The 24950-nt window shown below is 40.4% G+C and overlaps 1 protein-coding gene across 3 annotated transcripts in view; it reads right to left on the bottom strand.

Moving 5' to 3' along the window:
• The window catches only part of ZNF81 (zinc finger protein 81), a 100792-nt gene extending 76310 nt beyond the window's left edge, over positions 1-24482 (bottom strand). Inside the window, exons 1-4 of one of the 3 annotated variants that reach the window (XM_045996121.1) lie at positions 24419-24436; positions 24267-24316; positions 22803-22830; positions 18126-18364 (exon numbers count right to left, since the gene is read on the bottom strand). In XM_045996121.1, coding sequence (XP_045852077.1) covers positions 18126-18197 — 72 coding nt within the window. In that variant the 5' untranslated portion in view covers positions 18198-18364; positions 22803-22830; positions 24267-24316; positions 24419-24436. Of the gene's footprint in view, positions 1-18125; positions 18365-22802; positions 22831-24266; positions 24317-24398 lie in introns of all 3 variants that reach the window. The other 2 variants (XM_045996122.1, XM_045996123.1) reach the window with 2 other exon arrangements.
• Between the last annotated feature and the right edge of the window lie 468 nt (positions 24483-24950).

Here is a 24950-nt window from a genome sequence, read left to right as displayed (position 1 = left end):
AATTCTGGATATTTTTAAAAAGAAGTTCTACTTTTTTTTAAAGATTTTACTTATTTATTTGACAGACAGAGATCACAGGTAGGCAGAGAGGCAGGCAGAGAGAGACGAAGGGAAGCAGGCTCCCTGCTGAGCAGAGAGCCCGATGCGGGCCTCCATCCCAGGACCCCAAGATCATGACCTGAGCCAAAGGCAAAGGCTTTAACCCACTGAGCCACCCAAGCACCCCAGAATTCTGGATATTATTAATCAACCACCATTGCATCACTGACAATTCCTACTGTGAGTTTTGGGAAGGGAGTACAGTGTCAAGTGCTCAACTTTGATACTTTTTTTTTAAAGATTTTATTTATTTATTTGACAGAGAGAGATCACAAGTAGGCAGAGAGGCAAGCAGAGAGAGTGAGAGGGAAGCAGGCTCCCCGCAGAGCAGAGAGCCCGATGCGGGACTCGATCCCAGGACCCCGAGATCACGACCCGAGCCGAAGGCAGTGGCCTAAACCACTGAGCCACCCAGGCGCCCCCAACTTTGATACTTTTAAAAATCAAGCCCAGATGTTGAATTTTATCAAATCACTTTTTTCCAATGATATGTGAATACTGGTAAATTACATAGAGATTTTGTAATACTGAACCATGGGCTCAGAATGGAAGCTTTTTAAAGGATCTGCTACATTCCACTGGATGACATTTCATTTATAATCGCCCCGTCACTATTCACAAGTGAGAATGATCTGTAATTGGTGTTCCCTTTGTCAAGCTTCTGTACCAAAACATTAGGCAGAGAGTATAAGAAACCCTTGGGAAGGCAATATTCTGCAAGGATGTGGAGTAGGTAGTGGGAATCGAAGCTTAGAGCATAAGAAAGGAAGGGTAGAGGGTTAGGGAGTTGGCTTAATGGGGACTCCCAGGATCTGCTGAGAACTGTATGGGGGTGGTGGCTATAGGGGGAGTGACCCCACCTGCATTCCAGTTTGAGGAAGCAAACCCCTGGCCAAAAACCCAACCAACAGGAGAGGGTATTAAACATAAAGAGCAGAAGGTTTACTCTGAGAGCTTACAGGAATTATTTATTCAGTGAAACATCTTGGCTGCAAGTGGATCAGGGGTCAAGGGAAGATTTTTTTGAGATGAAAAATATTACTGCATGTATATGCTTTGGGAAGGTACCAGCACAGAAGGGGAAAGGTGGTGATATAGGAAAGAAAGGATACCTAGAGGGGTCGGGTGGGGGAAGGGGCTCAGTGGAGAGCTTGTTTCTTATTTAAGATTTTATTTATTTGAGAGAGAGAGAGAACACAAACAGGCAAAGAAGTAGGCAGAGGGAGAGAGGGAGAGTAGCAGACACCCCGCTGAGCAGGGAGCCCGATGCAGGGCTCAATCCCACGACCCTGGGATCATGACCTGAGCTGAAAGCAGATGCTTAACCAACTGAGCCACCTAGGTGCTCCTCTTTAAAAAAAAAAAAATTATTTATTCATTTGACATTTGACAGAGAGAAGAGTGAGCATGAGCAGGGGCTAGAATGAGAGGGAGAAGCAGACTCCCCACTGAGCATGGAGCCCGGCACGGCACTGGATCCCAGGACCCTGGGATCATGACCTGAGCCAAAGGCAGATGCTTAACTGACTGAGCCACCTAGGTGCCTCGAAGCTCATTTCTTTTTAACAGGAAGGAAAGTCCATGGAAAAAGAGAAGGAATAAGTAAAGGCCTTCAAATCTGTCATTTTCCCTCCACCTGCAAGTTTTGCTTTAGTGCATAAGATTTAGTATGTGTGGCTTGAAGTTTACCTCTGTCATGGACTGGAAGTTTGTGTCCCCCTAAAATTCATATGTGGAAGCCCTAACCCCAGGGAGATGGGATGCAGAAATGGCTCCTTTTGGAGGCAATTGGGATTATATAAGGTCCTGAGGATGGGGCCCTCACATTGGGATTTAGACTGGGGCCTTCCTATAACTGGCCTTATAAGAAATACTAGAGAGCCTGCTTACCCTCTCCAATCACCCTCCACGTGCTCAGAGATAATATGAAGACAGTGAGATGGTGGCCACCTACAAGCCAGGAGGAGGGTCCTGCTGGCATCCAGATCTCTGGATCTCAGACTTCCAGCCTCCAGAATTGTGAGAAAAAGAAAATTTCCCATTGCTTAAGCTGCCAAGTCTAAGGTACTTTCTTGGGGCAGCTCGAGTCAAGATGACCTCTATGTATTCTGTGAGATTACTTGTTTTCTATTTAACACATAGTCATGTAAAATATTTTAATGTTTGTAAGACATGATTTATTTTTGCTAGCTTTTTATTTTTTATTTTGAATTTAATTCCCGGTGGTTATAGAATATGATAATCTACATTAGAGCAAAGCTTTAGATTACTTTTCTTTGTGTGATCAAGGGTAGGTAAAACAGTTAATGGTAGAATTAACTATTTCAGCTAGTTTTAATTTTACATAGTTTAGCTATATGTGTGCTGATAATTTTTATATTTCTTAGTATTTCACAGTTTGAACCATTTACCTTCATCCCTTGTGATGTTTTTCCATTCCCTCTGGTCTGATTATAAATGCAACCCCAGGGGTACCTGGGTGCCTCAGTGGGTTGAGCCTCTGCCTTCGGCTCGGGTCATGATCTTGGGGTCCTGGGATTGAGCCCCACGTCGGGCTCTCTGCTCAGCAGGGAGCCTGCTGTCCCCCGCCCCCCGCCTGCCTCTCTGCCTGCTTGTACTCTTTCTCTCTCTCTCTCTCTCTCTCTCTCTCTCTCTGTCAAATAAATAAATAAAATCTTTAAAAAAAAATGTAACCCCAGATTTCCCTTGGTTCTTGTTTGCCAAGTGTATCATTTTTTGTGTCCCTTTGTTTTCACATTTCCTGGCTCTTTTCATTTTAAGTGTACTTAAAAGTTTATAAGGTAATGCTTGACGTTGGACAGTTTTTGCTTTTTTTCCCCCATCCAGTCTGAGAATCCCTTTTAAGGAATGATTTTAACCGAATCATCCTATGTGATTACTATAACACTAGGACTGATTTCTGCTATTTATGTAGTTCATTTCATTTCTTTTAATCTCCTTGACAAATCAAACTTTGGGTGCTTCCCCACTTAACGCTCATCTGAAAATTACCCATTCTACTTTATTCTTCTGCTTACTTATTCCAACCTAAGACCATAATTACATAAATGTTTCTTTAACAAGCTCTATCAATATCCATATCCTTCTCCTAAACAAGACTAAGAGAACCATAGTACTCTGTTTTTCCTTTCACTCACTCTCCAACGACCTCTTGTGCATATAATTGTAATTTTAATTCCAATTTGTAATAAACACTCATATATATTTGCATTGTATTTTTTCCTTTAGATAATAGAAACAAAAACTGATGTCAAAAATATATCTAAAGAGGTGCACCTGGATGGCTTAGGTGGTTAAGCATCTGCCTTTTAGCTCAGGTCATGATCTCAGGGTCCTCACCCTCCCTCATTTTTCCCTCGCCATGCTCATGCTCTCTCTTTCCCTCACCTGTGCTCCTCCTCTCTAATAAAATATTTAAAACACATAAATATATATATTTGAAGAAAATATTAACACACTAATGTATTGAAATGCAAAGATTACTTGAAGAAGTACAGACAACATACCTTATTCTTTAGCAGTAATTCTGAATTGTCATAAAGAGACAAATGATTCTTAAAATATAAATGTAATACAAGCTCACTGACAACAGCAAGGACATTTGTTTTTAAATTTGGTAAGCTGATTACAAATTGTGAACAGAAATTAAAGCAATCAAGAAAATGGTAAATTTTTGAAAAAGGGCAGTTGGAGACTTAGCCCTACAATCTTTCTTTTTTTTTAAATAGGTCAACTTCTTTTTTTTAAGATTTTATTTATTGACAGAGAGAGAAACAACAAGAGAGGGAACACACGCAGGGGGAGTGGGAGAGAGAGAAGCAGGCTTCTTGATGAGCAGGGAGACTGATACGGGGCTCAATCCTAGGACCCCAGGATCATGACCTGAGCTGAAGGCAGACACTTAACGACTGAGCCACCCAGGTGCCCTATCCCTAAAATCTATTAAAATAAATTATGAACACAGAGGAATTAGAATCAAAGATTAGGACTATTATTATTATTTTTTGATTTCTGTTTCAAGTTTTTATTTAAATTCTAATTAGTTAACATATAGTGTAATATTGGCTTCAGGAGTAGAATTTAGTGATTCATCAACATTTTGACCATTATTAGGTCAATGGCACAGAACAAAGTTCATAAATACAACCAGAGTTATATACTGGAATGTATACACATACTACTGTAGTAGTATATGTTAGTGGAGAAATACAGATTATTCAATAAATGGTGTTGGGACAGATGAGTAGGCATCTTGAAGAAAATGAAAATGGAGGAGTGCCTGGGTGGCTCAGTTGGCTAAGTATCCAACTCATGATTTCAGCTCAGGTCATGATTTCATGGGTGGTGAAATTGAGCCCGGAGTTGGGAGTCTGCCTGAGATTCTCTCCTCCCTCTGCCCCTCCCCTACACACGCACACACACGTGATCTCTCTCTCTCTCTCTCTCTCTCTCTCTCTCTCTCAAATAAATAAACAAATCTTTTAAAAAAGAGAATGAAAATGGATTCCTAGCTAAGGCTTTTACAACAACCACCAAAAATCTAGATAGTGAGAAAAGTAAAGGTTAAAACTAAAGATACGAAAGTACTAAACACACACAGAGGTTTTTTTTAAGCATAGTTGAGCATTGGGAAAGGCCCTTCTAGTTCTGACACAAAACTTGGAGGACATAAAAGATTCATAAACACAATTATGTGAATCGCATGGAGAAAACACTAAAAAAATTAAATTTAAAACAAAAGTAAAAGACAAATGAGAAGTTGAGGAAAAATATTTGGGTCCCCTACAAAAGAGCTACTCTCCTTAATATATAAATCCAACAACCTGATAGAAAAATGAGCAAAGGAAATTTATATTAGCTCAGGAAGAGCATCAAAAATGGTTCTTTAAACACAGTCAAATATATTTAACCTCGGCCACACTAAAAGAAATGCAAATTAAATCTGTACTGAGATACCATATTTTAACCTATCTGAGGTGCCAGAAAGAAAAAATGAATATGAAAAGACACTGCTCCAAAGGGTACAGTATAAACAGGCACTCTTTTATAACTGATACAACCCACAAGGAAAGTCACTTTGCTATATCTATCATAAAATGAAAATGCATGTATCATTTGTCCTGAGAATTCCATTTGTAGAAATTTCTCTTCAAACATATTCCTTTTTGTGTTAAGTGAAATCTGTATAAGAACTTTTACTGCCACACTGTAATAGCAAAAGATTGGAAATACCTTAAAATGTTCATATATTAGAGTAAGATTCCAATTCACCCTTTAAAAAGAATAAGGGGGGCGCCTGGGTGGCTCAGTGGGTTAAAGCCTCTGCCTTCGGCTCGGGTCGTGATCTCAGGGTCCGGGGATCGAGACCTGCATTGGTCTCTCTGCTCAGCGGGAAGCCTGCTTTCCCCTTCTCTCTGCCTGCCTCTCTGCCTACTTGTGATCTCTGTCAAATAAATAAATAAAATCTTTATCAAAAAAAAGAATAAGGAATTAGGGGCACCTGGGTGGCTCAGCTGGTAAGCGTCCAACTCTTGGTTTTAGCTCAGGTCATGATCTCAGGGTGGTGAGATCGAGACCCCTCTCGGGCTCCACGATTAGCAGGGAGTCTGCTTGAGATTCTTTCGTTCTGTCCTTCCCCCTGCTCATGCTCAGGTTCTCTCTCAAATAAGGAAGTCTTTAAAAAAATAAGAAAATGTCAACTCATCACACTGAATGATCACCAAGATTTGTTATCAAATAAGAAAAGCAAGTGTTGGAAGTATAAAAACGGATATGGGGGGGCTGCCTTTGTAAGAAAGTGTATATGGGAGGAGACAGAGGTCAAAATCAGAGGGTACAGTGGTGTACTGTTGGTGGGAATGCAAACTGTGTAGCCCTGTGGAAAACAGTACAGGGGAGCTCCACAAAAAGTTAAAAATAGAACTACCCTATGATCCAGTAATCACACTACTGGGTATTTACCCGCCAAATATGAAAACACTAATTCAAAGAGATACATGCACCCCTACGTTTATTCACTATTTACAATACCCAAATTATGAAAGCAACCCAAGTATCCATTCATAGATGAATGGATAAAGATGGTGTGTGTGTGTGTGTGTGTGTGTGTGTGTGTGTGTGTAATGGAATATCATTCTGCCATAAAGAATGAAATCTTGCCATTTGCAACAACATGGATAGATCCAGAAAGTACAGTAGTAAGCGAAATAAGCCAATCAGAGAAAGAAAAATACCTTGGGACTATGACCTCACTCATATGTAGAGTTTAAGAAACGAAACAAATGAGCAAAGGGAAAAAAAAAAAAAAAAAGAGAGGCGAGAGACAAACCAAGAAATAGACTCTCAACTATAGAGAACAAACTGATGGTTACCAGAGGGGAGATGGGTGGCAGATGGGTGAAACAGGTGAAGGGGATTAAAAGCACACTTACCATGATGAGCATTATATAATTATATAAATCATATAATTATATAAATTACCGTGATGAGCATTATGAGCATTATATAATGTATAGAATTATTAAATCATTATATTGCATACTTGAAACTTACATAACACTGTATGTTAATACTGTAATTAAAATTTAAAACTTAGTAAAACAATTAGGTACATATATTTTTCCTTTTCAAGAGATTTTTATTATGAAAAACAGTATTCATGTAAAGATACAGGAAACAAAGACTTGGCTTACTAATTATTCTAGGCAAATACCTAGCTAATTCTCACTCTGGTGTGGGAACAGAATATGGCCAGCTCCTTGCCCAGAAGCCTTCCTCATGTCTCTTTTCCTCCTCCAACCCCCAACACCCACCAACCAAGGAAACCACTGTACTGCTTCTAACAGTAAACACTTCCCTGTTTGCTTTCTAGTTTTACCCCCTCACTATGCACCCCTGCACAATACAGATTCGTCTGGCCTGTCTTAAAACTTTCTGCGAATGGTAATCGTACAAATTCTTTTGTGTCTGGCTTCTTTCACTCGATATTGTATTCAACTTCTTCATCCAGTCTGCTATTAATGGACATCGAAGTTATTTCTAGGTTCTGGCTGTTGCAAGGAATGCTACAGTGAGCATTTATACATGTGTCCTGGTGTATCAGACAAGGATTTCTGTTGCATATTTTCCTAGGAGAACTGTTTCCACATATGGTCTACACGTGCCTGGATGAAGAAGGCTAAAATGTTTTTCAAAGAGGTTGTGCCAATTTACAGTCCCACCGGCAGTACAGATGTGCAGATATGAGCTAATATATCAACAGCTGTATGTGCTGACATGAGCACAAGCTGCTGATATGGCTCTACAGCCTCCCAATGCTTGTCATTGTCAGTCTTATTTTAAGATTTTTCTTTATTTATTTGAGAGAGAGAGCACGAGCCAGGGGGAAAGGCAGAGGGAGAGGGACAATCAGACTCCTGGCTGAGCCCGGAACCCCACGTGAGGCTCGATTCCTGGACCCAGAGATCGTGGCCTGAGTTGAAGGCAGAAGCTTAACCGACCGAGCCAACCAGGTGCCCCTCAGTCTTCTAAATTTTAGCCATTCTGGTGAAAGTGTAGTGGTATTACACTGTGCTTTAAACTGTGCATTTCTCTGATGACTAATGAGATTGAGCACTGTCTCAGGTGTTTATTAGCTATTTGGGTATCTTCTTTTGTTTCGTATCTGTTCAAATAAAGCCTCTGACTACTGGGTAGTTGGCTTTTTCTTGTTTGGTTGTTCTTTATATATGCTTGGTATATGTCCAGTCTTGTCTATCTCTTCTCCCACCCTGTGGCTTATAATTTCTTAATGGAAGTGATAGTAGTTATCACTTATCAGGATAGCAGTTATCTTTGGGAGTAGGAGGACTCTGGAATGTTAACTCTGGATACTTTCTAGATCTACACAGTGAAAAAAATCACTGAGCTAGACATGTATGTCTTGCACACTTTTCTGTACGTATGTTGTATTTTACAATAAATATCTTTTAAAGATAGGCTTAATCTATGACCCATTAACTCCACCACCATGTACATAGTTAGGAGACAGGGGTATGCATGTATATTAGGGGACATGATAAAAATGTTCACAGCAGCATTGTTTGTAGTTCATATTATATTTCACCAAAATTAATAAAACTGATAAAAATTTATTTAGTAGGTCACTGTTTTGTGAAATAAAAAGGATAAAATAAGAATGTGTTTTCAGCTGCTTTTATTTGCATAAAAAATCCCTAATCACACAGAGAAAACTAACTAACCTGGTTAAATGTATTAGAGAGAACTGAGCTGAGGAGAAAGATAATTTAGACTATGTACTTTTATATTTTTAAATTTTATATAGTTGTATATTTTTAAATTTTTGAGCCATGTGTTGATATTAAACTAAAAAAACTCATTAATATCCTTATAGTGATAAGATGCCACATCCATAAAACAAAAACAGCATGTGGGGTGCAGGGGTGGCTCAGTCAGTTAAGTGTCTGACTCAATTTTGGCTCAGGTCATGATCTCAGGGTTGTGGGATCGAGCCCCACATAGGGCTCCCTGCTGAACAGGGAGCCTGCTTCTCCCTCTCCGACTCCCCCGTGCTTGTGCTCTTTCTCTCTGTGTCAAATAAATAAATAAAATCTTTTTTTAAAAATTCCAGGGAAAAGAAAGAATTGTGCAGAAATAGTAATCACAGCATAGATACTCTGTGACTCAACTATAGACAGTCACTTTTAATAAACACTGATGAGGAAGCTGATCAAAACAATACTATTTATAGGCAAATGTGTATGTTAGTGGGGGTGTATGGAAAACTTAAATCTCCATCTTCCTTAATGGGAAGTCAAATATTAAGGGCCAAAATTTTTTTTTTAAATATCAAATCCATTAAACAGAGTAAAAGCACTTGCCTCCAGGGAGCCAAAATCTGGCAAAAAACAAAGCAGGAAAAAGCCATTTTTAAAAGACAATTTCAAAAGCTGTTTGCCACCCTTTACCACTTGTAAATAAAACTAAAAACTAATGTCAAATCACAAAGTGGCAAAAAATATTCACAAAAACATACAAGAACCACAATGGGTCATGAACCCTAACATTAAAAAAAAAAAACCCTCTAAAAATCCTTAAGCTATGAAACCAGAACTCAAGTAGAAGAAAAACTCTGGAAAGAATACAAACATATGGAGGCTAACAACATGCTAGTGAACCACAAATGGGTCAATCAAGAGGTCAAAGAGAAAATAAAAAATATATATAGACAGATGAAAATTAAAACACAATGGTCCCAAATCTTTGGGACTCGGCAAAAACAGTTCTAAGAGGGAAGTGTACTGAGATCAGGCCTACCTCAAGAAGCAAGAACAATCTCAAATAACCTAACCTTACAGCTAAAGGAGCCAGAGAAAGAAGAATAAACAAAGCCCAAATCTAGAGAAGGAAGGAAATAATAAATATTAGAGCAGAAATAAATGAGACAAAGAAAAAAAAAAAACAGAAAAGGGCAATGAAACTAAGAGCTGCTTCTGCAGATCAACAAAATTGATAAACCCTGATCTCATCGAGAAAAAAAAAGAATACTCAAATAAATAAAATCAGAAATGAAAAAGGACACAGGACAAGTGACCTCACAGAAATACAGAGGATCATAAGAGAATATCATGAAACATAATATGCCAACAAATTGGACAGCCTAGAAGAAACAGATACATTCCTAGAAATATCATCTCCCAAAACTGATTGGAGGAAGAAATAGAAAATTTTGGGGCGCCTGGGTGGCTCAGTGGATTGGGCCGCTGCCTTCGGCTCAGGTCATGATCTCAGGGTCCTGGGATCGAGCCCCACATCGGGATCTCTGCTCAGCGGGGAGCCTGCTTCCTCCTCTCTCTCTGCCTGCCTCTCTGCCTACTTGTGATCTCTCTCTGTGTGTCAAATAAATAAATAAAATCTTTTTTAAAAATAAAAAAAAGAAAGCAAACTAGTGAAAAGGAAAGGATATGTGCAAATATATGTCCAATAAGGGGTTAATATCCAGAATATACAAAGAACCCTAAAATCATCTGATTAAAAACCAGGCAGAGGACCTGAATAGATACTTTTCCAAAAAAGACATACAGATGGCCAACTGGCTCATGAAAAGATGCTCAACATCACTAATTATCAGGCAAGTGCCAATCAAAACCACAAGAAATGTCACCTCACAACAGCCAAATGCCTAGAATCAAACAGGGAAGAAATAACAGGTATGGGTGAGGATGTGGAGAAGAGTGAAGCCTCGTGCACTGCAGGTGGGAATGGAATTAGGTACAATCACCTCGGTAGACAGTGGGGAGGTTACTCCAAACATTAAAAATAGAATTACTCCACGATCCACTGATGCCACAACTGGGTAGGGTACTTACCCAAGGAAAATGAAAATACATATTTGAAAAGGTATGTGTACCCCTATGTTTACTGAAACATTACTCACAATAGTTAAGATTAAGGAAGGAACCCAGGTATCCATCAATAGATGAAAGCATAGAGAAGATGTGGTACAAAGACACACACACACACACACACACACACACACACACACACTCTCTCTCTCTCTCTCTCTCTCTCACACTGGAATGTTACTCAGCCACAAAACAGAATGAAATCCTGGGACTCCTGGCTGGCTCAGTTGGTGGGGACTGTGACTCGATCTTGGGGTTGTGGGTTCAAGCCCCATGTTGGGTAAAAAGATTACTTAAAAACAGAATCTTTAAAAAAAAAAAAAAAAAGAATGGACAGGAGATCACACAAGGAAAACACTTCCCCAGAGGCACTGACTGGGAAAATGAGAGGGGCTGATCATTGTGAATTCTTACAAGAGACAGAGCTCAAAGACTGGAGTTTTAGAGGTCCGTGCCATGGCTAGTATGAACCCAGCAGGTGCCATGACTTTCCTGCAGAGGAGGATGGAGGCCTCAGGGCCGACGGCACGCTCTGAGGATTCCCTGGGACACACTGGGAGAGACGGTTTCCCTTCTTGGAGGACATCGGGAAAAGTGGCCTTGCCTCTCAGGGGCCAAAAGAGCCAGCAGGCACCATTGTGCTCCCCTGCCACTTAGCGGAGGAGCAGAGACACCTGCTGAGGGCAGCTAACCTGGACACTGTCATTTTGTTGCATTTTACTCTAAACTCCAAGCTCCTGTGCTTCGGTGCGACTGCCCTTTTGGGACAAACTGGCACCAGCCCCAGTGCTTCAAGACCCACTCCCAGAGGACCACTGAAGGACCACACCATGCTGGGTCCCTAAAGTTTGGAGTTTTGAAACGCAGCTGGCCTGCCTGAAGTAAAAGACAGGTGCCCTGCACTGCCAGGCAGGCGGGTGGCCTGGACACGGACAGGGTGAAAGCAGGGATCTGAGGGACACATGGGACCTACGAGGGGAGAGGGTTTGCTCTTCTGTGAGGGCTTTCCGGACAGCAACAGGCACAGACTCCCCTGTCCGGGGATGAGGGAGAGGGCTGCTGTGATTTTTCTCCCCCGCCCAGTAGGATGCACTGAAGTCAGGGAGCAACACAGCACCCACAGTGGGGGCTGGAGCCACTACACCAAGCCCCACCTCTCTGTGCTCAGCAAGTGTTTCTTTACTTCGGCTGGTGTACCTGAGACCCAGGGCAGCAGGCTCCTCCCCCAGAAGGCCAGCACAAACCCCCCACATATACCACATCTCCTGACCACAGAGTGCTGCAAAGCTTCAGCTCGACTGGAAATAGCATCAGGTCTCTTTTTAGCAAGCAAACCAGAGCACACCTAGTTAAAACTCGCCACACTCTGGCCAAGGTCCAAATGCTCCCCACTGCAGGCAAGAAGATACTCTGCAGGGGACTGACCGGATGGAAAGAGCAGCGAAAACACAGCAGCAGAAGGCACACAGCATACACCAGAGACACTTCCTGAAGCATCAGGTGCTGGACAGTATAAGACTACTTCCTCAGAGGCACCTGGGTGGCTTAGTGGGTTAAAGCCTCTGCCTTCTACTCAGGTCATGATCTCAGGGTCCTGGGATCGAGCCCCACATTGGGCTCTCTACTCGGCAGGGAGCCTGCTTCCCTCTCTCTGTCTTCCTCTCTGCCTACTTGTGATCTCTGTCTGTCAAATAAATTAAAAAAAAGTCTTAAAAAAAAGACTACTTCCTCATTAGGCCATTACTCTCAGAAGCAAGAAACATTATAGACTTTCCTAACACAGAGGAGAAAACAGAGACCTAGGGGCGCCTGGGGGGCTCAGTCAGTTAAGTGTATGCCTTCGGCTCAGATCAGATCTCAGGGTCCTGGGATCAAGCCCCATGTCAGGGTCTATATTACCAGGAAGTCTGCTTCTCCCTCTCCCTCCGCTCCTCTGCACTGCTTGTGCTCTCTCTCTCTGTCTTAAAAAAATAAATAAAATCCTAAAAAAAAAGAAAGAAAAACAGCCCAGAGACCTAGACAAAATGCCAGGATAGGGGATTCATCCCAAAAGAAAGAACAAGACAAGTTCAGGCCAGGGATCTAATTGAAATGGATATAAGTAATATGCCTGACCCAGGATTCAAAGCAACAACCATTAGGATACTAGCTGGGCTTGAGAAGAGCATAAAAGACACCAGAGAAACCCAGGCTGCAGAGATAAAAGACCTAACTCAAAACTATCAGGCCAAAATTAAAAAAGCTATAACTGAGATGTGAAGTGGACTGGATGTAATGACCACAAGGATGGAAGAAGCAGAGGAATGAATAAATGATACAGAGGACAAAATTATGGAAAATAATGATAGAATTGGGAACTCAGGATCTCCATAAAGCATAATAACATTCATATTATAGGAGTCCCAGAAGAAGAAGAGATGGAAAATGGAGCTGAGGTTTATTTGAAGAAATTATAGGTGAAAACTTCCTTAATCTGGGGAAGGAAACAGACATCCAAATATAGGAGGCACAGAAAACTCCATCAAAATCAACAAAAGCAGACCAACACCAAGACACATTGTAGTAAAATTTGCAAAATACAGAGATAAGGGGAAAAATCCTTAAAGCAGCAAGGGAAAAGAAGTCCCTAATTTATAAGGGAAGACAAGTAAGGTTAGCAGATTTTGCCATGGAAACCTGGCAGGCCAGAAGAGAGGGGCAGGACATATTCAATGTGCTGAATGGGAAAAATATGCAGCCAAGAATATTGTATCCAGCGAGGCTATCATTCAGAATAGAAGGAGAGATGAAGAGTTTCCCAGACAAACGAAAACTAAAGGAGTTTGAGACCACTAAACTAGCCCTGCAAGAAATATTAAAGGGGACTCTCTGCGTGGGAAAGAAAGACTGAAAGCAACAAAGACTAGAAAGGAAAAGAGAAAAGCTCCAGAAACAACCACTTAACAAATAATACAATGGCAACAAATTTGTATCTTTCAGTAATCACTCTGAATGTAAATGGACTACATGCCCCAGTCAACAGATATGGGGTATCAGAATGAATATAAAAAACAAGACACACATTTTAGACCCAAAGACACCTCCATATTAAAAGGGAGGGAGTGGAGAACCATTTGTCATGTTATGGACATCAAAAAAAGCTGAAGTAGCCATACTAACATCAGACAAACAAGATTTTAAAACAAAGCCTGTAATAAGAGATGTAGAAGAGCATTAAATCATAATTAAGGGGTCTATCCATCAAGAAGATCTAACAATTGTAAATATTTATGCCCTCAACTTGGGAGCATCCAAATATATAAATCAATTAATAACAAATATAAAGAGCTTATTGATAATAATATAATGATGGTAGGGGACTTTAACACCTCACTTACAGCAATGGACAGATCATCTAAGCAGAAGATCAATAAGGAAATAAGGGCTTTGAATGACACACTGGACCAGATGGACTTAACAGATATACTCAAAACATTTCCTCCTAAGGCAGCCAAATATACATTCTTTTCGAGTACAAATGGGACATTCTCCAGAATAGATAACATCCTGGGTCACAAATCAGGCCTCAACCAGTACAAAGAGACTGAGATCGTACCACGCATATTTTCAGACCACAACATTGTAAAACTTGAAGTTAACCACAAGTAAATATTTGGAAAGATCACAAATACATGGAGGTTAAAGAATGTCCTATTAAAGAATGAATGGATTAACCAAGAAATTAAAGAAGAAATTTAAAAAATACATGGAAGCAAATGAAAATGAAAACAGGATAGTCCAGAACCTTTGGGATACAGCAAAGGCAGTCCTAAGAGAGAATTATACAGCAATACAGAACTACCTCCAGAAGCAAGAAAATCTCAAATACACAACCTAACCTTACACCTAAAGGAGCTAGAAAAAGAAGAGCAAATGAGTCTAAAGCCAGCCGAAGAAGGGAAGTAATAATGATTAGAACAGAAATAAATGACACAGAAACAAAAAAAAGTAGAATAGATCAATGAAACTAGGAGTTGGTTCTTTCAAAGAATTAACAAAATTGATAAATCCCTAGCCAGGCTTATCAAAAAGAAGAGAACAGACTCAAAAAATAAAATCACAAACGAGAGAGGAGAGATCCTAACAAATACCACAGAAATATAAACAATTATAAGAGAATATTATGAAAAATTATATGCCAACAAATTGGGCAATCTGGAAGTAATGGATAGATTCCTAGAAACTTACAAACTACCAAAACCGAAACAGAAAGAGAAAATTTGAACAGACCGATAACCAGCAAACAAATTGAATCAGGAATCAAAAATCTCCCAATAAACAAAATCAGGGCCAGATGGCTTCCCAGGTGACGTCTACCAGGCATTTAAAGAAGAGTTAATATCTAGTCTTTAAAAACTATTCCAAAAAATAAAAATGGAAGGAGAACTTCCAAACTTATTCTACAAGGCCAGTATTACCTTGATTCCAAAACCAAAGACCTCACTAAAAAGGAGAATTACATGCCAGTATCCCTGATGAACATGGATGCAAAATTCTCAACAACATACTAGCAAATCAAATCCAACAGTACTTTAAAGGAGTCATTCACCATGATCAAGTGGGATTTATTCCTGGGCTGCAAGGTGGGTCAACAACCCCAAAGCAATCAACATGATACACCGCATTAATAAAAGAAAGGATAAGAACCACAGGATCCTGTCAACAGATGCAGAAAAATCATTTGACAAAATGCAGCACCCTATCTTAATAATTTTACTCAAGAAAGTAGGGTAGAAGGAACATACCTCAACATCATAAAGGGCATATACAAAAGACCCAGAGCTGATGTCATCTTCAGTGGTGAAAAACAGAGCTTGACCCCTAATGTCAGAAACAAGACAAGGACACCCACTCTCATGTTATTTAATACAGTACTGGAAATTCTAGTTTCAGCAGTCAGACAACAAAAAGAAATACAAGCATCCAAATCGGCAAGGAAGAAATCAAACTTTCACTCTTTGCAGACAACATGATACTGTATGTAGAAAACCCAAAAGACTTCACCAAAAAACTGCTAGAACTGACAAATTCAGTAAAGTCACAGGATACAAAACCAATACACAGAAATCTGTTGCATTTCTATACACCAATAACAAAGCAGCAGAAAGAGAAATCGAGAAATCAATCCCATTTGCAATAGCACAAAGAACGGTAAGATACCTAGGAATAAACCTAACCAAAGAAACTATAGAACACTCCTGAAGGAAACTGAAGAGGACACAAAGAAATGGAAATGCATTCCATGCTCATGGATTGGAAGAACAAACATTAGTAAAATGTCTTTACTTCCCAGAGCAATCTACACATTTAATGCAGTCCCTATCAAATACCACCAGCAGTTTTCACAGAACTAGAACAAACAATCGTAAAATTTGTATGGAGCCACAACAGACTCTGAATAGCCAAAGAAATCTTGAAAAAGAAAAGCAAGGCTGGAGGCATCACAATTCCAGACTTTAAGCTCTATTAAAAAGCTATAGTCATCAAGACAGTATGGGACTGGCACAAAAACAAACACAGAAATCAATGGAACAGAATAGAGAACCCAGAAATGGACCCACAACTATATGGTCAACTAATCTTTTTTTAAAAGATTTTATTTATTTGACAGAGAGATCACAAGTAGGCAGAAAGGCAGGCAGAGAGAGAGAAGTGGAAGCAGACTCCCTGCTGAGCAGAGAGCCCAGTGCGGGGCTCGATCCCAGGACCCTGAGATCATGATCCCTGAGCCAAAGGCAGAGAGGCTTAACCCACTGAGCCACCCAGGCACCCCATGGTCAACTAATCTTTGACAAAGCAGTAAAGAATATCCAATGGGAAAAAGTCTTTTCAACAAATGGTGCTGGGAAAACTGGACAGCAACATGCAAAAGAATGAAACTGGACCCCTTTCTTATACCATCCATAAAAATAAATTCAAAATGGATGAAAGACTTAAATGTGAGACAGAAAACCATCAAAATCCTACAGGAGAACACAGGGAGCAATGTCTCTGACCTTGGTCACAGCAACTTCTTACTACGTAGGTCTCTGGAGGAAAGGGAAACAAAAGCAAAAATGAACTACTGGGACTTCATCAAGACAAAAAGCTTTTCACAGCAAAAAAAAAAAAAATCAACAAAACTAAAAGACAACCTACAGGATGGGAGAAGATATTTGCAAATGACATATCAGATGAAGGGCTAGTATCCAAAATCTATAAATAACGTATCCAACTGAACACCCATAAAACAAATATTGAGTTGAGAAATGGGCAGAAATATGAACAGACATTTCTCTAAGGAAGACATCCAGATGGCCAACAGCACATGAAAAGGTGCTCAGCATCACTCATCATCAGCAAAATACAAATCAAAACCATAGTGAGATATCACCTCACCCCTGTCAGAATGGCTAAGATTAACAAGACAGGATAACGACAGATGCTGGCAAGGATGCGGAGAAACGGGAACCCTCCTACACTGCTGGTGGGAATGTAAACGGGTGCGGCCACTCTGCGAAACAGTATGTATGGAGGTTCCTCAGAGAGTTAAGAAATGGAGCTACCCTATGACCCAGCAATTGCACTACTGGGTATTTACCCCAAAGATACAAAAATACTGATTCAAAGGGACACATGCACCCCAATGTTTATCGCAGCACTATCAACAATACTCAAACTATGGCAAGAGTCCAAGACGTCCATTGACTAATGAATGGATAAATAAGAAGTGATATATATATATATATTGAGCCATAAAAAAGAATGAAACCTTGCCATGTATGATGGTGTGGATGGCACTAGTGAGTATTATGTTAAGCGAAATAAGTCAGATAGAGAAAGTCAAATATCATATGATTCCACGTATATGTGGAATCTGAAAAATAAAACAAATCAAAAAACCAGAAACAAACAGATTCTTAAATACAGAGAACAAACTGATGGTTGCCAGAAGAGAGCTCGATGGGTTAATGGCAAAATAGATAAGGGGAATTAAGAGTACGAACTTCCAGGTATAAAGTAAGTAAGTCATAGGAATGAAAGGTATAGCACAGGGAATAGAATCGATAATAACCGTAGTAACATTTGTATGTTGACAGGTGGTGATTACACTTACTGTGGTATTTAGCAATGTATACGACTTTCCAATCAATATGTTATACATCTGAGGCGCGCCTGGGTGGCTCAGTCGGTTAAGCATCTGACTCTTGATTTCGGCTCCGGTCGTGACCTCAGGGTTTTAAGATTGAGCCCTGTGTCGGGCTCTTCACAGGGCAGGGAATCTGCTTAAGATTCTCTCTCTCCCCCGCCCCTCTCTGCATCTCCCCTCTAAAAAAATATGTTGCCCTCTACAAGTAATATAACATGCTATGTTAATTATCCTTCCATAGAAAAATCCATAAGCTAAGATAAATAAAGCAGTGATGGACAAAGAAAAGGAACTTCACATAAGGGACATGAATGACCCATAAAAATTCCTGATTATGCTACTTGCTTAAGGAAAAAGTCATACAAATCAAAATCATGAGACACTATCTTTCATTCTGGATGAATTCCTGGCCCTGGGCCCCTCTTCCTCCTCACCTCACAGGAGTCGTCACAGGTCCCCATGCCCAGAGCCAGGGATGGCCCAGGAGAGCTCCGGTTGGCTGGCATGTTCCCACTGGACCTCAGCCCTCCAGCTCTCTTGCTGATGCTCCTCCCACAAGCCTGAAGCCAAGTGGGGTCCGTGGACTCAGTGAGAGCTGTCGGGGCCAGCAAGCAGCTCCTGCAGCCTCCACTACAGGGTCTGGCCCACAGGCTCCACGAAGACTCCAAGAAACCTGGAAAGACAGTGTCCACATGGTCAGTCATTCAGCACTCATCCCACAAATGCTTCCGGGGGTACCAAAGTACAGTCCCTGGCCTTGCATACTGTGGGGTAGACACAGTCCAGTCAAATAAAAGGCATGACCTATTCTAGTCATCCATCAAAATGGATGGATGACGTGTATAAGGATCCATCAAATGGATGACGTTTATAAGGCACCTGGCAGCAGGCTGGCCCAGGGAACATGTAATTCACATTAGCAAGTACTGTCATTATTTTAAGGGATCAGGTAATATGCGGAAGGGGGTACCTCACTTAATTTGCACAATGATCCTCTCACCCGTGTGTTGCCACAATTACTATTATTTCATTTTATGCACACAGAGACAGAGGCTTAGCAATATTAAGTCCAAGCCAGTCTACCTGGCTTCAAAATTCACCTTCTCAACACTAACGCACAGTACTTTTTGTGTGGTAGGCTTAAATAAACGTGGTTCTGTTTAACAGATGTTAAGAACCTGACTGTGATTTGGAACACACACAAAAAGTAGATTTTCTTAAAACAGAAGAGATAAGCCATAAGGAAAATGCTAATAGCCTAGGACTCCAATGTCTTAACTACCTCAGAATAGTCAGAGGTAAATGTGTTTCTCCTCTCACAGGATCTAGGGAGGAGAGGATGTCTCTGTGTCTATGGTGAGGAACAATTTTATTCTGATCAACCAATAAAAGCACTACAGGTTTAGTCATTCTTGCTGGGAAAGGGAAAGTATCCTTTATAAGATGAAGAGGAACTTAAGAAAAGCAGAAGTGGGGCGCCTGGGTGGCTCAGTGGGTTAAACCGCTGCCTTCGGCTCAGGTCATGATCTCAGGGTCCTGGGATCGAGTCCCACATCGGGCTCTCTGCTCTCTGCTCGGCAGGGAGCCTGCTTCCCTCTCTCTCTCTGCCTGCCTCTCTGCCTACTTGTGATCTCTCTCTCTCTCGCTGTCAAATAAATAAATAAAATAAAATCTTTAAAAAAAAAAAGAAAAGAAAAGCAGAAGTAAGAAATGGGATAAAGAGGAAACAAGAAAGTAAATAAAGAATAAAATAAAAGGCATGAACAAGTTGAATTTTAAACCCATAACCATGATGTTATATCAGAGAAAGACTATGCTTTCTTTCCTGACGCCCATGGAACTTGTATACAATTCCATTAAATAACTTGGCCACGAAGAAAATTTAGTAGGGGCACCTGGGTGGCTCAGTTGGTTAAGTCAAGCAACTGACTCTGGGTTCCAGCTCAAGTCATGATGTCATGGGTCTTGGGATCCAGTCCCATGTAGGGTTCTGGGCTCAGCAGGGAGTCTGCTTAAAAGAGTCTCTCCCTCCCACCTTCCCCTCACTCACTCACTCACTTTCTCTCTAATAAATAAATCTTAAAAAAGAAAAGAAAATCTGGTAGATGTTTTAATGTTGGGAATTGGTAGGCTACATGGTCTGATCATAACCTAAGACGTTCAGTATCATTAGTCATTAGGGAAATGCAAAGCAAAACCAAAATATTCCATTCATTAGCAGACCGCTTCACATCCATGAGGATGGCTAAAATCAGGGCTAAAAAAAGACAGTAGCAGGTATTGGTGTGATGGGAATAAACTGGAGCTATCATATGTTGCTGGTAGAAATAGAAAATGGTATAGCGCCACTCTGAAAGTTTGGCAGTTCCTCAAAATGTTACCCATAGAGTCACTATATGATCTGGCAACTCCACTCCTAGGTCCCTCGCCAGGAGAAATGGAAACACATGTCCGCTCCAAAGCTTATATATACAACTATTCACAGCAGTATTATTCATAGTAGCCAAAAAGTGGAAACCACCTCAATGGCCATCAAATGAAAATGAATGAACAAAATTTAGTATAGCCATACAATGGAATATTATTTGGCAATTAAAAAGAAGTACTGGGGCGCCTGGGTGGCTCAGCGGGTTAAAGCCTCTGCCTTCGGCTCAGGTCATGATCCCAGGGTCCTGGGATCAAGCCCCATATCTGGCTCTCTGCTCAGCAGGGAGCCTGCTTCCTTCCTCTCTCTCTCTCTCTCTGCCTGCCTCTCTGCCTACTTGTGATCTCTCTCTGTCAGAATAAATAAATAAATATCTTAAAAAAAAAAGAAGTACTGATACGTGGTGCTAGAGCATGAATAAACCTTGAAGTCAATATCTTATGGGAAAGAAGCCAGTTGCGAAAGACCCCATATTTTATGATTTCATTGATGTGAAATTTCAGAATAAGCAAACACATAGACAAAGAAAATTGGTTAGTAGTTGCCTAGTCTTGGGGTGTGGGGTGGCATGAATGGTCAGTGTCGGCTAATGTGTAAAGGTTTCTTTTCAAAGGTACTGAAAATATTCTAAAATCAGACTGTGGTGATGACTGTACAACTCTGTGAATGTAACAATAACCTCTGAACCGTATGCTCTAAATAGATGAATTTTATGGTACTGGAATAGATCTAAATCTATTTTGTATATCTAAATAAGTCTGTTTAAAAAAAAAAAGGAAGACTTGCCTAAATAACCCAAGGGTCAAAGTGGGAAGTCAATACAGAAGCTATACGAGTCTTATGAGAAATCATGGAACACACTGAAGTCATACAGAGTGAAATTTACAGCTTTAAGTGACTTGATTATAATTAAAAATAAATATAACAGGGGCACCTGGGTGGCTCAATGGGTTAAAGCTCTGCCTTCAGCACAGGTCGTGATCTCGGGGTCCTGGGATCAAGCCCCGCCATCAGGCTCTCTGCTCAGCGGGAAGCCGGCTTCTCCCTCTCTCTCTCTGCCTGCCTCTCTGCCTACTTGTGATCTCTATCTGTCAAATAAATAAATAAAATCTTAAAAAAAAAGAAAGCTGTTAATTCGTCACATGAAAACAGCCCCTGTCTTCACATCTTAAAAAAAAAAAAAAAAGGAGCTATGTATTCAGCCTAAAACATTAGAAAAAACAAAACTAGGTAAAGCTCCCCCAAATAAACTAGTCATTAATAAAAATAAATTAATTAAAAATAAATTAAATATAAAAACAAAATTTAAAATAAAAAAATTAAATAATTCAAATAAATATACTACGGGGTTTAAAGAAAATAAAGAGCTGGTCCTTTGAAATGACCAATGTCATAGATAACCCCCTAGCAAACCAGAAAAAGGAGATGAGTTGTTGGGTTTTTTTTTTAAGATTTTATTTATTTATTTGAGAGAGAGACTATGTGAGAGAGAGAGAGAGCGTGTGCGCGTTCATGCACACACAAGTGCGGGGAGGGGCAGAGGGAGAGAGGACACAGACTCCCTGCTGAGCAGGAAGCTCCATACAGGGCTTGATCCCAGGACCCCAAGACCATGACCTGAGCCAAGGCAGATGCCCAACCAACTGAGTCACCCAGGCACCCCAAGGAGAAGAGTTCAAAAAAAAATATATATATACACACACACATATATATATGCATATACAGAAATATATATATGTATATATATATATTTTTTCCAAATATGTAGAAAATCTTTCCCATGGCAGTGTTTCAAAGTAGTTATTGTAGGATATTATGCATAACTATATAGCAACATATTTTAATCCTGATGTGAAACAGGTGCTTCCCTAGCAAGTTGTAAATTAACAAAGTTAATACAGGAAAAAACAGAAGAGAAAAAAAAATGTAGAAGAGACCAGGAAAAAAATGACATAAGACAACAAATACAAATAGTAAGACTCTGACAACGTAGAAAGGAAAGGCAAACAGTCTATGGATCTCAGATCCTGAGGAACAACACACTCGTGAGTTCCCTAGGTTTCCTTTTCCTCCCATATATCAGAAACAGGACACTGGAGAAGTTTATAACTCAGAACTGTCAACAGCCATAAACAAAAAAGCTCTGAGAAATGCCTACTTACCTTAATCACAGGACCAAGAAGAGGGTTGCCTAACTAAATACCACCCCACTCCAGCCAAATACTAACAGAAAACACATTCTCTTAAAACACCCAGGCAACATTCTCCAAGACATACCACACCCAGGGTCATTAAACAAACCTCCATCAATTGCAATCAATATCCTCTAATATCATTAAGCTAGAAATCAACAACAGAAAGATAACAGGAGAGTCTCCAAACACTTGAAAACTAAACAATACATTTCTATATTACCCATGGATCAAACAGGTGGTCTCAAGGCAAATTAAAAAGTCACGAATGAAAATAAAAATACAACATATCAAAAGTTGGGGGATGCAGGTAAAGCAGTGTCAAAAGGGAAATTTATAGCACTAAGATATTTATATGAGAAAAGAATTAAGGTCTTAAACCAATAATTTAAGCTCCCATCTCATGTAGGGAGTCCCAAAGTAAACCCAAAGCAAGGAGAAGAGAGAAAGCAATAAATATAACAGCATAAAGCAATGAAACTGAAAACACTTACCAAATTGTTGAATCACTCTATTGTACACCTGAAAACAAACAAAAAATAGTTGAGATAAAATATATATGTAAATACGGAAAAAAAAGAAATTGAAAATAGAAAAACAGTACAGAACAATCACTGAAACCAAAAGCTGGTTCTTTGAAAAAAGTGATACAACTGGTAATCCACTAGCAAGACTGATAAAGAGAAAAAGAAACAAGATACAAATTACCAATATCAGAACTGAAACATAAGATATAATTACAGATGCTGCAGCCATTAAACAAAAGTAGGGGAATACCACAAATAACTTAAATGCACATAAATTGAACAACTTGGATGAAATAGTCCAATTCTCCACAAAACACTAACTTCCACAACTCACCCACTATTAAATATATCTCTGAAAAAATTTAAATAGACAACCTGAAGCCATATAACTACCACAGAAGTTGAAGCCATCATCAAAAAGCTTCCAAAAGGAAATGTCCAGGCCCAGAGGGTTTCGCTGGAGGATTTTACCAAACGGTTAAGGGAAAAATTAGCATAATTCTACATAATCTCTTCCAGAAAATAATTCCTACCTCATTCTATGAGGCCAGTACTACCCTAACACTAACACCAGACAAAAACCTAAAACTGCAGACCAATATCTTTCATAAACCGAGTGGCAGAAAATCCTTAAAAAAAAAAAAAAAAAAGCAGTAGCTAATCCATTCTTGCAACACATAAAAAGAATTATACACTACAACCAAGTGAGGTTTATTCCAGGAATGTAAAGCTGGTTCAACATTCAGAAATCAATCAGTGCACTCTCCCATATTTACAAGCTAAAGAAGAAAAATCACAAGACCACATAAATTCATACAGTATTGACAAATTTCAACACACATTCATGACAAAACCAGACAGACACACAGATCAATGGAACAGAATAAAGAACCTAAAAATAGCCCCACACAAGTATGTGCGATTTATTTTTCACAAAGGTGCAAAATAAGTCAAGGAAGGAGGCATAGTCTTCAACAGATGGTGCCTGAGTAATTGGACGTCCAAACAGATGAGCTTCGATCTAAGTCTCACACTTTATACAACACTGAACTCAAAATGCATCATGAACAGCAGCAGGAAGGAGAAACGGACCAATCACCAACACACTGGAGAATTTCTCTCCTCTCGGAACAGGAGAAAAGGACAACAAAGAGTGTAAATTTTGTATGACAGAGGTGACAACCAAACAACTAAATATAATTTTTGATTAAAATATGGAACATTTATAAAAAATTCACCACGGCCTAGGCCACGAGTCTCCTCCTGTTTCAAGGAATGAGCTGCACGTAGACATTTTTCTGACCACAGAAAACTAAGGCTAGAAATCTATTAAAAAATAAACTTTTGGAAACTAAAAACGCACTTCTAAATAACTCGCGGGCAGAAGAAAAATCAACTCTTAGGGAATACTTAGAATGTAATGCACCGAACCTTGGGGTCTTAGAGTGAACTTCAGGACCTTAACGTTGAGAGAAGAAAGCCTGCAAAATAATGATCAAATCATCCAGCTACGGTTAGACAACCGATTCCACCACTGACCACACAGAATTCCCCAACACTCACGCTCCCCGGGGCCCCATCACCTCCACATCCCTCCGACACAGAGCACTGAGATCCTCCTGACAACTATTAAACCACTGCTGAGAACCGGAGCCGCTTCCGGTCACCACCCCTAGCACCGCCCCTTCTCCGGGTTTGGGGCGACGAACGAAGGGGGCGTGGTCCTGCACACGCGCAAAACCACATTCGAAGCCGCTGTCAGCCCAGAGTCAACATGGAGATGTTACGGAATTGATGCTTTGGCGCGTTCAGCGCCCCTCGGCGGCGTTGTCAGGCGGGGAACATGGCCGCGCCCGGGCCGCGCATCCGGTGGGGTGCGCCATGTTGGGGGAGTGACCATTCCGTACCGAGGGTAAGGAAGCCTCTAAACTCACAGAGCAGAGCAGCGGAGCTGTCTCAGTGGCGGCAAGCATGGAAGGCGACGTTCTTTTTGGGCGGTCTTCCTGGAGGAGGGGGTCTTTGGATCTGCACTCTGGATCTGTGTAATAATGTTCAGAGAAGCTGTAGGGCCTCTGGAAAGACGCAGAGGTGCCAGTGGCTATTCTCTCTCGGCAG

Source organism: Meles meles, chromosome X (assembly GCF_922984935.1).
Source record: "Meles meles chromosome X, mMelMel3.1 paternal haplotype, whole genome shotgun sequence".
Lineage (NCBI taxonomy): Eukaryota > Metazoa > Chordata > Mammalia > Carnivora > Mustelidae > Meles > Meles meles.
This window is presented reverse-complemented; position numbering and strand designations above follow the sequence as displayed.